Source organism: Eumetopias jubatus, unplaced genomic scaffold (genome assembly GCF_037043125.1).
Source record: "Eumetopias jubatus isolate StellerSeaLion01/CBP00866 unplaced genomic scaffold, mEumJub1_p1.0 scaffold_13, whole genome shotgun sequence".
Lineage (NCBI taxonomy): Eukaryota > Metazoa > Chordata > Mammalia > Carnivora > Otariidae > Eumetopias > Eumetopias jubatus.
In genome coordinates, this window is record NW_028274819.1 from 103,626,686 (window position 1) to 103,642,521 (window position 15,836).

A 15,836-nucleotide genomic window follows, 5' to 3' on the forward strand; every position below is an offset into this window, starting at 1 on the left:
GCTTGGCTAAGCGTGGCCTAGGTGCAGAGCTGCCGCTGACTTCCCAGCCTGGGCCGCAGGGTGGGCTGGTGGCTGCCGGGAGTGACCGTCTCCTCCTCGGCTACAGACCTGCTCTCTTTCCTCCTTCAGCAGGAGCATGACAGGACTTGCAGGCGGGATCCTGGGCTCCAAATCGCGGGTCCCTGGGGAAGTTTCATCCCATGCCCCTGAGAGATCTTTGCACTTTTGTTCCTCAGGCTCGCCACCACTTTCCAACAGGCTACTGACAGCCATCGTGGTGGGAAGTGCTCTAAACAGACAGTCCCTTGTGGGTCATCTTGTTCTGAGCTGGAGTTCATAGCCAAGTGCCTGGGCTTACCTGCTCAGGAAGAGGACACAGCACAGCACTGTTCCCTGGAAAGCCAGACCCCTAGACTTGGGGACCCGCAGACCCTTCGCAGATCATACCGCGCTGTTCTCCTGCCTCTTGCCTGCTCTTCCCAGCCTCCCAGCCCATAGATTTGCCCTCTTAGAGAAAACGTCAAGGAAGGAGTTTCCCTGCTTTTTTGCTGGGTCAGCCTTGTCCATCAGGTAACTGTGGTTTTGAGTAGCAGGCATGGGGTATCATGTTTCTGCCTTTCAGGGTCCCTAATCTGAGTCGTCCCAGGCTGCCTCCATCACAGAGCTGCCACTCACTGGCCGGACACCGTCACAGCCTAGAGGAAGGAAAGGGGTGCGGTGGTGCCCGATCAGGGGCTAGGGCAGGCAGCAGCTGAGGGTCCCCAGCAGGCAGACCCTCTCTGGCCACATGCAAACCCTGCAACTGAGCTACATGTATGAAACTCTGTTAAAGCCACCAGAAGCTGTGCATTCACTTTAAAAAAATAGGTAAAAAGTGTTTCACAATTCCAGGCACTGCAGGGAAAGGAAATATGGTTTGTGTGAGTTCTGGGACGTGGGAGAGAAGACAGACGACTTTGGGCGGTAGAACAGCAGGGGCTGGAGCAGAGTCTGACTTGGAGGAGTGCCAAGACTGAGCTGGAACTATAAGCAAGGAGTGGGACAGTGGCCAAGATGGCGTTGGTGAACCTCGCTAAGGACTCTGCGTTTGGTCCTGAGGGTAGTTAGGAGCTCCTGAAGATCTTCTTCGGGAAGATCGGGGAAAGAGGGGGTTGGCATGATGAAAGTCACCTCTGGTCCAACTCATTCTGTGTGGAGTGAGGCCAATGGATTAGAGGCCACCAGATCACCAGATAAAAGCCAGCGAGACCTCCTGCCTTATCCAGCTGTGGCCACCTGATCTCGGCCTGCGTGAGACCAGAGTTGCTGGGGTAGAGGTTAATGTGTGAGATTCATATGACCATGTTGGGAGCAACTCTCATCACTCAGAGGCATCCTACCCTGCTTGCGCCAAGCACTAGGGGTGAGGCTGGGGCTCTGGTCACACGAGGCGGTCCTCACGGGTGACCTCATTGCAGTGTTTCTGAATACCCCGTGGGAGGAAGCAGGGATGGAGGGTCTGCTGAGCCATGGGGGGCCCTCACTGGAGTGGCGGTGAGCAGGCGAACACCCGGCTGGCAAGGGTCCTAGGTCATCTTTTTGTAGCTACAAGTTAAAATCTATCCTCTAGGCTCTTGAACAGTAACCCTGTGTGCCAGGCAGCGGGATGGGGAGAGGCGAATTCTGTTAGGGTGTCACTGCCTCTCCTACCCTGATCCCCTGAAGAGAGGTTGCAAGTGGCATAGCAGGATTTTCCCATGATTCTCCTTGACAGAGAGCTGCCTGTGAATTTCTTTTCTGGGTTCCTTGCTTCGTTCCCTCCTCTTCTCAATCCATATTCATTTCCTTGGTGATCTCACCAAGTGCCAGAGTTTTAAATACCGAGCCCCATGCTGACAGCTCCTATATGTGTCTATGGACTGGACCTCTTGAACTTTGGCCTGTTCCAAATCTCCTCTAGGGTGTTCACAGGCATCTCAGGCTTAAAGTGTCCAGAACCAAATGCTGCACCATCCTCCATCTGCTTCTCCTTCACTCTTTTTAGAAAGTAAATGGCAGGTCCGTCCTTTTAATTGCTTAGGCCCCAAATCTGGAAGTCACCCTTGATGCCTTCCTCAAACCCCAACATCCGATCCATTATCCAGTCTTGCTGGCTTCCCCTTCTGGAGCTTGCTGGAAGCTGGCCATTGCCCACGCTCGGCTGGAACCAGCTTGCTACAAGCACACTGTCTTGTCCCATCTAGGTTTTGGCTTCTTAATTGGTATCCTCACTTCCTCTTTTGCCCTTCCTGTAGTCTGTTCTCCATCCAGCAGCCAGAACGATCATTTCAATAATCAAGTCACGTCAGGCTTCTGCACCAAATTTCCCCCTGGCTTTCCATCTCACTTGAAGGAAAGAGCCAAAATTCTAGCAGTCGTCTGCAGACCGTCTGTGATCTAGCTCACGGGTACCTCTGCCCCATCCCTTCCATTGTTCTCCGCTCCAGCCACACTGGCCTCCTTGCTGTTCCCCCAACACACCGAGCAGTCCCCACCTGAGGATCTTTGCACTTGCTGTTCCCGCTACCTGAGATATCTTTGTTCAGCTATTCCCATGGTTCAGTCCCTTACTTTTTTCAGGTCACTGCTCAAATGTCACCTTTTCAGAGAGGAGTACCCTGACCACCTCCTTACCTGGATTTGTTATCTGTGGCACTTACCACTCTCTGTTTACCCATGACAGACTAAATCATGCTGTGGTAACAGATCCTAAGGTCAAGTCGCTTGTAAAATAAAGGGCTATCCAGGGGTCTGCTGGAGCCAGCCTTTACTGGATTGAGAGAATTGTTACGTTTTCAGGAAATCTACGAGCCAGTTGTTATTAAAAGTTAAATTCCGTAAACCTACAATCAACAACATTGTGTTTATTTTTTTAAAAATTATATTAATTTATTTGACAGAGAGAGACACAGTGAGAGAGGGAGCACAAGCTGTGGGAGTGGGAGAGGGAGAAGCAGGCTCCCTGCCGAGCCAGGAGCCTGATGCGGGACTTGATCCCAGGACCCCGGGACCATGACCCGAGCCGAGGGCAGACACTCAACCAACTGAGCCACCCAGGCGCCCCAATTGTTTTTAAAGTGAAAGCAATAAATACCCAAAATGTATCATTTCTCAATTATTTTACTACACTTTACTGTTATGATGTATATCGATAGCTTATTGTTAGTATTGCTCCATATGGCTATTTTCTCTGAGCTTGAGGATCTTTATGTCTCTTTTATCCTTACAGGGGAAATATGCTATATGATGATGTGCATCTCTCCCTAAACCCTTGGTCAGTGAGGACATGCTGAAATCAGCCATGTGGGGAATGTTTACACACCCCTGAAAGCAGTCAATGCCACAAATAAGTTGTTGTTGGTTTGTTTGTTTGTTTTGGTGTTTGTCTAGACTTGTGAGTGATGCGGAAATATTTATGATGTAGATTAAGCTTACAAATGTGCCCTGTGTGCAGCCATCCCTCTCTGGCTAGCACAAAACACTGAGGCCATATTCTTGTATTCGAAACTCACACCCAAGTCAGCGGAGGGTAGTCACACCACCCATGAGCAAGTGAAGGTCCAACACATGGATCTCTGGTGCTCCACTTCCATCTGATCTGTTGGCACCCACGAATGTATCAACCAATGTTCTTGTTGGAACTCTACTCACACATTAATTGTAACCACAGGTTGATTCTAGACAAGAGTGCAGCAAAAATTTACTAAAGCATTCTGTATCATAGGGATACATGGAATTTCAATACAGAGTAAGGTGTATCGTTTGTAAACTGCATTCTTTGTCTCAGTAAAGTTTATAATAAACACACACATTGTATGTCTATGCATCCCCTCATCTTCTGCCCTTGGAAGGCCGGTTATTAAACATTCACCAGAGATCGCCACTGGGGTTATCCCTCACACATGCTCCACATCCATCATGGGTCATCTGTGCACACCTCTCACGCTGGGCCCAGGTGGTGGTCTTTCTACCACCTGCAGCTTTGCTGGTTGCTGTGGCGAGGGAAGAGGGCCACCAAGGCTCTGCTGAGAAGTGACGCACACTGCCCTGCTCATATTCCATTGACACAGCCACACCTACTTTACGTGACCAGAGAAGTACAAACCTATCATGTGCCTGGAAGGAGGGAAAGGAGAACTGGAATACTGGTTAGTAGCCCCACTGATACTACAACAGACTAGGAACTTACGTGCTTCCTGTCTGCTGCACCCCACACATAAACTAATGTCCGTGGCTGTATCCTGAGCATCTTGGAGGCACTCTGTGAATACTTACTGAGCGAATCTCTGAGGAGGCTAGCCTGAAGGAGGAAGGCTCTGAAAGTAAGCCCCCATGTGTCATTAGAGAGGGTCATCATTTCAGGATGTTTCAGTTTTTGTTGATGGCTCTTTACCTTGCCATATGCAGCTGGATGTTGGTGGCCCAGGAAATCACATAGATACATGGGGCTCTGGGTCCTTAAAACAGGCTCTAGGGCCAATGAAGGGCCAACTCCTGGGAATGGATGCAGACACCACCCCAGAGGAAGGCACCGCCCCAGGCTGGGGCTAGAGAGGGGCATGTAGGACATAAAAGAAGGAGGTGCCTCAGATGCGTGCAGGTGCAGGACTGGCCCTGAGACAGGGCCTCCTTACATCTGGCTCCCTAGCAGTCTCACTCACCTGCCTCACCCTAGTGCTGGCCCTGGGACCTGCTCCGCTCCAGGGACTTCCAATTCCACAGTTTAATAGGTAATTTCAACTCTCGGCTCTTCCCAACACAGCTGGACGGCAGCCCATGCAAGAGAATTCTGAGTTGGGTGAAATTTTCTTCCACTCTGCCTAGCTCAGAGACTTCAATAAACTCCAAGGGCTGAGCAGTACGGCAAAGAAAGAAGGAGAGACATCATTATTCTGGAATAGGCCTCATGCGCCTACCTCCATGTTGAAACCTTGGAGCTCAAGTTTAGATTGTTATTCCAATTGGCTTTGATGCTTTCACACCCCTGGGGTGCCACCAGCATTACCTCCCATTTGTTGAGCACCTACTATGTGCCAAGACAGTCCTATAATCTGCTTTCATATACATTGCTTCCCTCATTAGCCAGTGCCTCAGCTCTATGAGCTTGGTATCTCCTGTTTGTCAAAAGAGGAAACTGAGTCTTGGGGAGATTAAGGAACTCTTCCAGAGTGAACAAGGAAGTGGCAGAACAGGACTTGAATCTTGAAATCTTTCTGAATCTGATGGCTGGCCATTCTAAAATGGGGATTCCTCTATCAACCTGAGGGGGAACATTGGAAAACCATCCTTCAGGCAACGTGAACTCAAGACACTGGGTTTAACTGACCTTGTTCACAAGGTCAAAACAAAACCATTGGCATTTCCACATATGATTCACATGGCAGACTCACACCGAGTCGAAATAAATCCCAGTTTGACCATAATGGCTCTTTTTTCTTTCAATTTTTATTGAACACAAGTATTCTGACAGAATGCAAAGTCAAAATTCTCAGTTAGTACTCAGTATTTACACCAGTGAGAATGGAAACAAAGGTGGTATCGATGTTTCACTCGGTAAAAAGTTTATAACAAGAGAGAAGGCCCCCGAAGTACGGAATGCTGGGTAGGGATGTTCATGGAGGTCTGAAAACCACCATCCAGACAGACAGCCTCGAGTGACAGCCTGGGACGCGGAAGGGCTCCATAGAAAAGTGTGAAAACAGTCCCACTTCAGAAGCTGCACTATGCACACCACGGCCCCCCAGGACTCAAGAGCCCCCAAGTGCGGCACCGGGAGTGCCCCCTCCCGCAGAACGTGGCCGTGCCGCTAGTTATGTGAATACATATGTATGGCACATACACATATAGACACATACACATTGGAAACTGGTAGAGTTGATCCCGCCTTCAAAAAATTAAAAAAGGAAAACTATAAGCTTTTATCTCTTAACATAAAAGATAGAACATCTTGAAAATAAAGTGACTCTCTCTTTGATTTTAGAGAAAGCATTGCTCTGGTGTTGTTTTTTTGTTTTTTTTGTTTTGTTTTGTTTTGTTTATGCTTTTTTTTAATTAAAAAAAATTTTTTTTTTTTTTAAAGAAAGGAAAGCTCATGCGTGCAGAGACAAATCTATGTATAATGAGAGAGAGGCAGACCAAAAGGTGGGGAGAGTCTTGAGTGCCAATTAACAGCGGAGCCAGGGTTCTGGGTGGGTGGGGGGGGGGGCGTCAGCTGCCCTGGGCCAGGTTACTTGAGGGTCGGCTATACCTCTTTCTCTTCCGAACCATCAGAATCCAAGTTGTCGTGCCTGGCCACAACCACTTGGCGTAAGATGCACAGTCTCGATGAGGGACAGCGTGGGCCTGGCTTAGGGAGTCAACGCCATTAACATCAGAAGATGAGCGACTGCTTCCACAGGCAGCCCAGCCGTGGGCAGGACCCTGCTGGGCCTCTGTCTCAGACACCCAGGAGCTCCCATTCTGCTGTGTGCTCAAAGAACTGTCTGCACATTACTTGGGCCTGAGGGCCTGTGCATTTGAACCAGACATTTGTGCAAAGACCCAAGAATCAAAGGGGTCAGAGCTGGGTACACTGGATCCTCCATTTCCATCCCCAGGAGCTGAGAAAATGCAAAATAACCCCACATTTAGCAAATGACAAGACCATTATTTTTCACAGTTTGAAATTATAATCTTAGCGTATCGCCACTGATCAGACTGCAGAAGTGTCAGAACGTGGGGGGGTGTGACCCACGGAACGGACTCAGGGGCAGTCTCGCCACCCTGACCTCTTGCTGTTTTGTATCTTGGGAAAGGAACGCAGCGAGGGCTGAATTTCTGTTTCCTTAGCCTTATCGTCGACATCATCATCATCATTATCACTTTCATTTTCTTTGTTTAAAGGCTTCAATTCCTTTTAAGAGTTATGTTTGTTTCCTGAATATTTTTTTTCTGAACTATCTGCTATACCTTCCACAACCAAACTATGTTGAAGTTTTATTTCAATACTATGACAAAAACACGTTTCACACTAAAATATTCACGCATCCACAGTGCACAAGCTTGCAGTTTCTAAAGTAGAATGAGAAAAAAAAGCAAAATTTCTATACAAAGGGCTGGCTTTTCCCTTCTCCCCCCTCCCATCCCCCTTAAAGTTTCTGTATTTCCCCCCCCCACTTGGTTTCCAATCCAGGAAAGTTGTGTTTATGACTCCAGACAGCAGGTTGGTTTTTTTTTCTCTTTTGTTTCTATAAATGCTGCCTAAGTGAACAGAAGGCCGATGTTACTTGACTTCAACAGATTTCCAAAAAAAGACACTAATTCCCTGAAGCACAAGTGCTCTTCCGCTCAAATCTAGATTCTGGGCTCAAAAAGAAATTGTATGTATATATTTTATTTGGCTTTCTACAAAAAGGGGATGTTTGGGGTAAAAATGTGTGTTCACCAAGACCAGCCCCAACTATACAATCTTCTCTGCTTCATTCAACAAAGCCTAAGGAGTCCTTCAAAACGAAGGCTGTGGACGCCTGGGGGGCGGGGGCAGATCCTTTTTCACAGATACAGGCAGGTGGTGGCTAATCAGAAAGTGGTCTAACCCCCAAGGAAATACAAAAAGAACTGAGAACCAAAAAAAAAAAAAGCAAAACCACTCCAGAACGAGATGGATTTTCACCTGAGTTGCACACAGGCAAAAATTTCAAATCAGAAAGGAGGTGGGGTGGGGGGTGGGGAGAGCCACTGTAAACAATCATATTTTGTAAAGTTGTCCTGTGCGAAAGCAAGCCTGTGATGACCCTACCCGCCTCTAGGCAGTATTTGTAACTTAAAAAAAAAAAAGAAAAAGGCAGCTATTTTACATGGACGTTTAAACACAACCAAAGTCAAACATTTGTCAACTTGTAAACATTGGAAAACAAAGTTGGCAGAAAGGAGGAAAAAAAAAAAGAATGAGAAAGGAAAGGAGAGAAAAAGAAATCAGAATATTGCAAACTGAGATCTACCCCCAGAAGCTGCAATTTGGCATTCTTCCTACAAAACAAGAGTCTACGTGGGAATTGAATTCAGCTAGCAAGGGGGACACACTTTGCATACTTAACAAATACAAAGTGAACAGAAATTATAACTTATTTATGGGGCTTTACAGAGTTCAAACCCGACTCAAAGTATAAAAATAAACTTGGACTTTGTTCATTCGTTAGTCTTAGTGCCTGGAAGTATTTCTCTGAAACTGGTCTGTGCCAACTGGGCAACACCAAGTGTGGTCTTCCTGAACCTAGAATTTTTTTTTTTTTCTGAGCTTCCTAGATTCTTAATTTGGGGTCCTTTTGTTTGATTCTTTAAATGGTTTCAGGGAACAGAGTGTCCTAGTTTGGCTGTGGGTTTAACCTTTTTGTCTCATTTTCTTACAAGTGAGTGCGCGCAGCAAAGGAACCCTTTCTATAAACCTACAAAAAGGAGATCCCATGTTTATCTGTTTAGTTTTTTTTTTTTAAAGGCAAAAGACACTAGAGGAATGAGATTGTGTGTGTGCGTGTGTGTGCGTGTGTGAGATATTGGGAATGCTCTGGTGAAGCTATGGTGTCACTTTTTACTTTGATCTGCTCATTTCTTGTCACCCATCATGCTTTGCTCTCGTTCTCCTTTGTTTGTGTGGCATCGTTGGGGACCGTCTTGACTTCGGCTGGCGCTGGCTTCGTTTCTGTCTCCTGGCACTCCGACTTTGCTTCTACTGGGCCCTTCCTGCAGAGAATTGGGAAAACAGCACTGAGACCATAATCGCAGTAACTCACCCTTCCACCGGGGCTCCAGCTCAGAGCAATGGTCTCCACCCTTAGCTGCATGCTGGAATCACCTGGGGGCTCTAAAAATCACCAATTCCTGGGCCAGCGCCCCAGGAATCCTGATTTAATTGGTCGGGGCACGATGACTTTTAACAGCACCCAAGTGACTCTAAAAAGGAGCCGAAGTGGAGAGCTGCTGAATCAGAGGAATGAGACCTTCCCCATTCCGGCCCTCACCCATTGCTGGGGGCCCAGAGGTCCAGTCCTTCCCTGGGGCAGTGGAAGGGGGCAGCAGAGGTGGCCTTCTGCTCACCCCGACCAACCACTGACCCGCTGCAGTAGCACCCACTCAGCTTGGTATAAATGACGATGCTGTGCTGGGTTCCCCAGTACCCACTCCAGGGGTCCCTCTGCAAACCCCCTTGCTCTGGCCTCTCGTCACTCTCAGCACACTCTGTGCTCTATGTTTAGGGTGGGAAAATGCTCTTTGCTACTGAGGCAGTGTTCCACGGCATGAGAGGCTAGAGAGGGCTGTCATGCTACATGTGGGGGCGGGGTGGGGGGAGTCGGGGGGCTGCTGAGTGGGCAGGACTAGTGGAGTCCTATTTCTTCAGATTCAGGGCTCCCGGGGAGGGTCCCATTTCGGCTGAGGGCAGCACGACCGCTCATCTGGGGGACAGGAGCCTCTATAAAAACCTAGGTCTGACTCTGCCTTCTTCAGTCCCAGGAGTGAAAGTCTGGTCTAAGGACACACTGGGGCAAGTAGCCTCAGACCCCGGCTGCAGCTGCATTTTGGCATCACGGTTAAGACATCTTTAAGCTTAAGGACCTTCCCTTGAACTTGGAGACCCAACAGTCATTCGGTGCCTGTGAGGTCTGAGTCTTCCCAGACATTCCCAGGAGAAGCAAGAGTAGCTAGTGGTCGTGGGGGAGTTGTGGCATCCGGGCTGGAGTGGGACAGGGCCTTCTGGACCACATCCTCTCCCCACACGGGCCTTGGGGCCTGCCTCTTTTCTTCCCGCAGAACAGTGCTGTTCGGGGGCGGACTCAGCCTGGCCCTGGCTAACACTCTGTCTGTGGGCCCTGGGGTGGCCGATAAGGGCACCTTGGTCTCCTTAGCTCGCTTCCCAACCTACGCTCATCAGTGGCCTGATGGCAAGGCCGCCCCCCTCCTCCTCCCAGGGGAAAAGAGAAACCACTGCTAGGATGATAAGGATAAGACATAATTAACATGGCCTAATTAGCGAGCAGGAGGCTGCTGCCTGGGCCCTGCCCGCCTGCCCCCCTCCTCTCTCTCTCTGCCTCATCCCAGCCCCTTGCTTGAGAGTTCCCATAGAGAAGCCCGGGATTAGGCTGAAGACACGTCTCACAAACAGGACACAGCACAGCACTAATGCACACCACCACGGGAAAAAACCCGACCACAGCAGACAAAGAGAGGCCGTACTCGGTCTTTGCTGGTGCAGGCGGAACAGAGATGTCTGCAGTGGAAGGAGCAAGCTCAGGGGCTTGGCCACTGGCCCCAGCAGCAGGAGCAGGAGAGCCCAGGGCTGCAAAAACATCCTTTGCAAGGTCAATATCTGGGGTCTTGAAGTTCCCTTCGTCCATTTTAAAGTCCTCGCCCTGGGCAGGGTTTGTGGCGCTGACGGAGGCAGCCTCGCTCTTCGGGCTAGTGAGGCCCGTGGCTGCCTCGGTCGGGCTCTTCACGGCGCCGGGCTGGGTGGGCTCGGGGTCCGGGCCTTTGGTGCTGGGAGCCTCCTGCTTGGCCTGGGGGGCTTCCGAGGCAGGGGTGGCCGCTGCTGCCATGGCGGGGCCTGGCGCGGGGGCCGGCTTGCTGGCCGGAGGGGCCTTGGAGGCCTCCCCTACGCTGGCAGGGGCGCTCGGGCTGAGCACAGCCCCCTGGTTAGCCAGGACACTAGAAGACAGATTGCTGGCAGCGGGGGCTGAGGTCGGGGTGTCACTCAGGTCAACGAGGGGGGCGACCTTGGGGGCTGAAGCGGGGGGTGGGGAGGAGGTGGCGACGCCGGGCCCCTTGGAAGGGGTGGCCTGGCCGACGGGCACAGAGTTTGAGTCGGGTGTGGCCGTGGCCGGGGGGGCAATACTGGAGGTCAGGGTGGTGGTCTCACTGGTGGGGCTGTTCTGAGCAGTGGCAAAGGTTTCGGTGACAGTGTCAGAGTTAGCGGTGACGGTGGTGACAGAAGGCAGCATGTCCTCGACAGTGGCTGTGGTGTCGGCAGGCAGCCTGCGGGGAGGACAGGAAGTAGAAGAGAACAGACAATGAAGCTCAGACGAGACAGAGAAGCAGGGGAAGGGCTGCAGCGGAGGAGGGGGGCGCGGGCAGGCGGGCAGGGACGCAGAGGCACGGACAGGCCCACAGAGAGACGAGGACGGCGGGGGTGGGGGAGCACAGACCCAGGCGGGCAGAAGAGCAGACAGGAGACACAGAGCAGGTGGCAGTCGAAAGGGACCTGCGGGCCCTGCCGCCCCGCCGACGCCCCTCCAACTCTCTGCACTAGGCTGCCTTTCCCTACAGCCCTGTCGCGGCCTGAGCCCCGCCTGCACCCCAACTCAGGAGGGGCAGGCTTCCGTCCGGCGTCCGCCGCTGCCGGTGCCCTAGGCCCCCCGAGGAACAGGCTCCACGGGCAGTGATGGGGAAAGTCGGGAGGAAGGCAATGAGGGCTCCAAACGGCCCCGAGGAGCCACACGGGCTCTCCAGCCCGATTCCGTGCTGCCATTCAGCTCCGCTCCCTTCAAACCCAGAGCACTCAGGACAGCCAGCAGTCGTCACAGGCTCAGCTGGGCCTGGTTCCTGCAGGCCTCTGGGAACAGGAGGGCGGGGGAGCTTCACAGACCCTCACCTTCCCTCACCCTTCTGGGAAGAATGCAGAAAGCCCTAGAGTTCTTGAAAATCCTGAGCAGAACCTGCTAAGCCTCTCAAAGCTCAGCGTCTCTCAACGAAGTTTTGCCCCCTTCGGCTGTTTCCAGGATGTGTGTGTGACTCAGGAACGGGGGTCTAGAGGTCCCTCTCATCCCAGGAGCCCTTTCTGAGCACCTACAGGCCCTTAACAGAACCCAGAATGCCTTCTCTCTAGGGAGGGGGGGGGGGTCAGGCATTTCTGGCCAAGGGCTCCAGCATCTGGCCTGCTGGTTTGGCTGGGAGGCATGGGAGGTGTGGGTAGGGTGACGAGGTGGATGTGGGACTCTGCTGACGAGGTACGGCCCCTCCCTGCCCACGTACTCGGGCTCTGTCAGCGGTGTGGTCTCATTGGGCTCTGTGTGTTTCCCTCCATCGTGGTTTGGGGTCCGCTCCTCCTCAGTCCGCACCTCCACGATGGGCTCCTTGGACTCATCTTTCCTGTGGAGAGAGTGGCTGGTTCAATCCTGGGCTGCTGGGGCAGAGAGGGGGCTCCTGGAGAAGCCAGCTACAGCTAGTGGCACCTGGGCCCGGCCCAAAGTTGGTAGGGGTTGGGGGTGCAGCTCAAGCCGGGCCTAAGTGCCTGAGCCTCAGCTCCCACTCGTGCTAGCTATGTGACCCTGAGCACCCAACTTGCTCACCCTTGCTTCCATCTCCTCATCTGTAAAACAGGGTAAATAAGTCTCTGCCTTGCCGAGCTGTTTCACGTTAACTGAGATAATGAGTGTGAAGTGCTCAGCACAGTGCCTGGCACAGAGAAGTGCTCAGATAATCTGTATTTACGTACAGAGCCTGACACATGGTGGTGCTAACAGCTTACCCCTTGCTCTGTTCCTTCTTGCCTTGAGTCTGCGAAGGCTCCTGCTAATTGGCTCAGGATCTGTTTCTCCAGAGATGCTGGAGGGGACAGCATCTGGAACTTCAGCTCCGAAAGGACAGGAAGTTTTACCTGTTCTGTGCGGGGGTGTAACCTAGTGCGAGGAGTAGTGCTTTGCCCTACAGTAGCTGCTCAATAAATATTTCCTGGGAGATGTATGACTGACTGACTGACTGAATGAATGAATGAATACATAAATGAATGACAGCAAGGCAAGTAGGTCTCTGAAATGCTATGGCAGGTTTCTTCTGGTTCAGCTCTGAAAATTCCCCAAATTTTCATTTATGCAGGGATTTTCAAACTTCTCTGAAATTCTAATATGTTAGATGTGAGGTTGGGCCCAAGAGTTGGCTTTGCAAACACGTACCCCCAAAGACTATGCTCTGAGAAACATTTCTCCGATGAGATGGCTTCGTTGCTGGCCCCCTGCCCCACCCAGCCCGGGGCAGAGCCCAGACCCCAGCGGTGGCAAGTGTGTCTGTACTCACGAGAAGGCGGCTTTGCCTTCCTCCATGTCCTTGCCCTTGGCTCCGGGCCCAGCCTTTCCGCACAGGTTGACGGCGATGCACATGAGCAGGCCACACTTGTTCAGGAAGTAGCAGGTGATGTCCACCACCACCAGGAGCAGGACGAAGATGACAATGAGGATGCCCACGATGGCCCCAGTGCTCAGGCCTGATGTAGGGCTGCCGTTGGCTTGAGTGGGAAGGAGAGAGAGACATGGCCGGCGGTTACTGCACTGCCTTGCAGACTCCTGCACCCTGCGCAGAGCAACAGCCCCTCCGGTGGGGGAGAGCCTACAGGACACAGTCATGGCATTTGTGTCAAGAGGGGCACCTTCCGTGGGGCCTTTCTATACCCTGGTATTGAGATGACAGAGTCTCTTTGTATCTTTGAGAGGGCGGTTTGCAGCTGTATCTCACAGACCAGCGGACAAGGGCATGAGGCACCCACAAGTCAGGATGCAGGTGGGGACTGGGAGCTGTCTCCATCCTGGTGCTCAGTCTCTGAGCCTCCCCCAACCCATCCTTAGCTGATCTCCCTGTGAGCCCGGCAGCAGGCAGGCAGGAGATGGTCACCGGTTTCAGGCTGGACTGTGGCTCCTGGGAGTGGTCATGGGCAGGGTCCCAACTGGGCAGCAGGGGGTTCCCAGGGCTTCCTGTGGGCTTGTGCTGACATCCGGCACGATGGTATGCCCAGAATGCTACCCCACGTCCTCTCCTCTCTAGAACCAGCTCCAGAGGATCCCAACACTGGACAATGGACATGGTTTATCTGTCATTGCACCCAGGGAGCCGAAGGAAGCCCATTTACTCTGGACACGTGGAGGTCGGCCCAGCCCCGGTAGGCAAGGTGAAAAATTGGGGTATACTCACCATCTGGGAGCTGAGGCACGCCTGGACCAGACTTCAGGAAACCCAGCAGACTCACCCAGAGATGCACGTCCACACGGACAGACACACTCACACTTAGGGCAAATACCCTCTGTGCCCACGACAGACAGACCCACATTCTCACACCCGAGCAGTACCCAGCAGTACCCAGCACCCCCGTTCTGGCTGCGCTCACTCTGGATGACTTGGCCTCTGTGTCCTCCCCTGCTGTCCATCTACAAACCCCCTGAGCCCCGGGGGACTGATGGTCTCACAGCTCCCCAGGCCCCCCTGTGATGGTGGAGAGTTGCCTGAGGTGGCCCCCTGACTGGTGAGTCCCCCCAGTGTCTGGGAGATACGTGGTTATGCTCTGGGAAGCCAGGACCCAGCAGGGCTCTGCCCACAAGTCAGTGTGGAAACCATGACCCCAGACTGAAACATGAGCACGTCTGCTTCGTTTTTATTCTGGAAGGACGGAGTACCAGACTGGCAGCCCCACCCCACCCCTGGACCTTGTCTGAGGCTTCCTGTGCCGGCAGGACCCACTGGGATCACCCAGGTGTGCCCCCTAGAGGCAGTCACTGGGATCACCCAGGTCGGCCCCCTAGAGGCAGTCACTGTGGCCAAAGCTATGTGGGTCTCACTGAGCCTTTGCTGTGCACCAGGCCAGGCCCGCTGGGCTGCCAGCCATGTACCACACCAGATAATGGAGGAACGTGTAGTCCAAGGTGACAGGTGCTACAGAAGGGTCATGTTCTTCCTTTTCCATGCAGTCTGTGTTCCTGGGGGCACGCGTCTGTCTGCCCAGGGGTTTCTGCTCAGGCCCCATGGCGCTTCTTCAGCAGTGATCCTACCCCACTGGTCTTTGTTTCAAAGTTTAATTCAGGTACACGCCACCAGCCCAGCACGCCAGAGATGACTGCTTGCTCACAGCTTAATGCGTCGTACCCGTGGCACAGATGGGCCTTAGTTGGAGAAGTTTCTCAAATTCTTGAATATTTGTGGCTTCTTTGGGACCTTGGTCTTGCTTCCCAGCTTTTTCTCCTTGGGCTCGCTGGCTGGTCCCATCCAACCCACACTGAAAACCCTAGGCTACCCCCAGGAAGGCATCAAGATGGACCAAGGGCTCTGAACTCAGAGGGCCCAGCTCTGGCCATGCCATCTCCGGACTTTGGCGGCAGGAAACGGCCGGCCGGCCGGCCCCCAAACTCCGCTAGAGCGGGTCTTTACCCTAGCAGCTCACGGAAGCAGAATAAAGCATCCATTCTTCTCTCGCACGTCCTTACACGTTCCACCCCAGTAAGCACAGAGGCATGCAAGCCTTCCTGATCTTCAGAGTCCCAAAGCTGCTTCCCTGAGCAGGGAGGGGATATCAGCCTTGGGCTTTCTCTCGAGCCCATGACACTGGGCGGGAAGCCACTGCTGCCTGCTGACGTCAGTGCCCCACAGGTGCTGAGTGCCTGCTTCCTGAAGAAGGAGCCTAAAGTATTTGTGTGAGGGGACGATGTTTGTGTTTTCGGGCTCAGTGGTACAAACTGTACATTCTGAGGTATACACATAAATATGGTTTTAGGGGACAAATGCTATCTCTAAAGAGGATGACAAACCACTGCCAAGTGGCTCTGTGTTTGAGGTGGCGGTTGTCCAGCTTATGCTCTGGGCTCATCAGACCCAGCTGGAGGGCTGCCTTGGTTCTGAAGGCCAGCACCGTGTGCATGCACAGGGGAAGGGCCAGGAGGGTACAAAGACCCCTGTGACGTGAGACAGAAAGGGAAGTGGTCTTCCCTTCTAGCGGAGATAAAATTCAGACTCTTCCTCTTGGCCTGAAGGCCCTACACGGGCTGTAGACGGTCCCACTCTTCTGACTGTTGTGACTTATGGCACCGGCCCTCCCC

At 52.4% G+C, this 15,836-nt stretch overlaps 1 protein-coding gene across 1 annotated transcript in view; it reads right to left on the minus strand.

The window, feature by feature from the left end:
- Positions 1–7,736: 7,736 nt before the first annotated feature.
- The window catches only part of NCAM1 (neural cell adhesion molecule 1), a 66,697-nt gene continuing 58,597 nt past the window's right edge, over positions 7,737–15,836 (minus strand). Inside the window, exons 20-23 of the mRNA XM_088017521.1 lie at positions 13,057–13,264; positions 12,016–12,132; positions 10,225–11,019; positions 7,737–8,736 (exon numbers count right to left, since the gene is read on the minus strand). Of these exons, the coding sequence (XP_087873647.1) occupies positions 8,616–8,736; positions 10,225–11,019; positions 12,016–12,132; positions 13,057–13,264 (1,241 nt within the window). The 3' untranslated portion in view covers positions 7,737–8,615. The remainder of the gene's footprint in view (positions 8,737–10,224; positions 11,020–12,015; positions 12,133–13,056; positions 13,265–15,836) is intronic.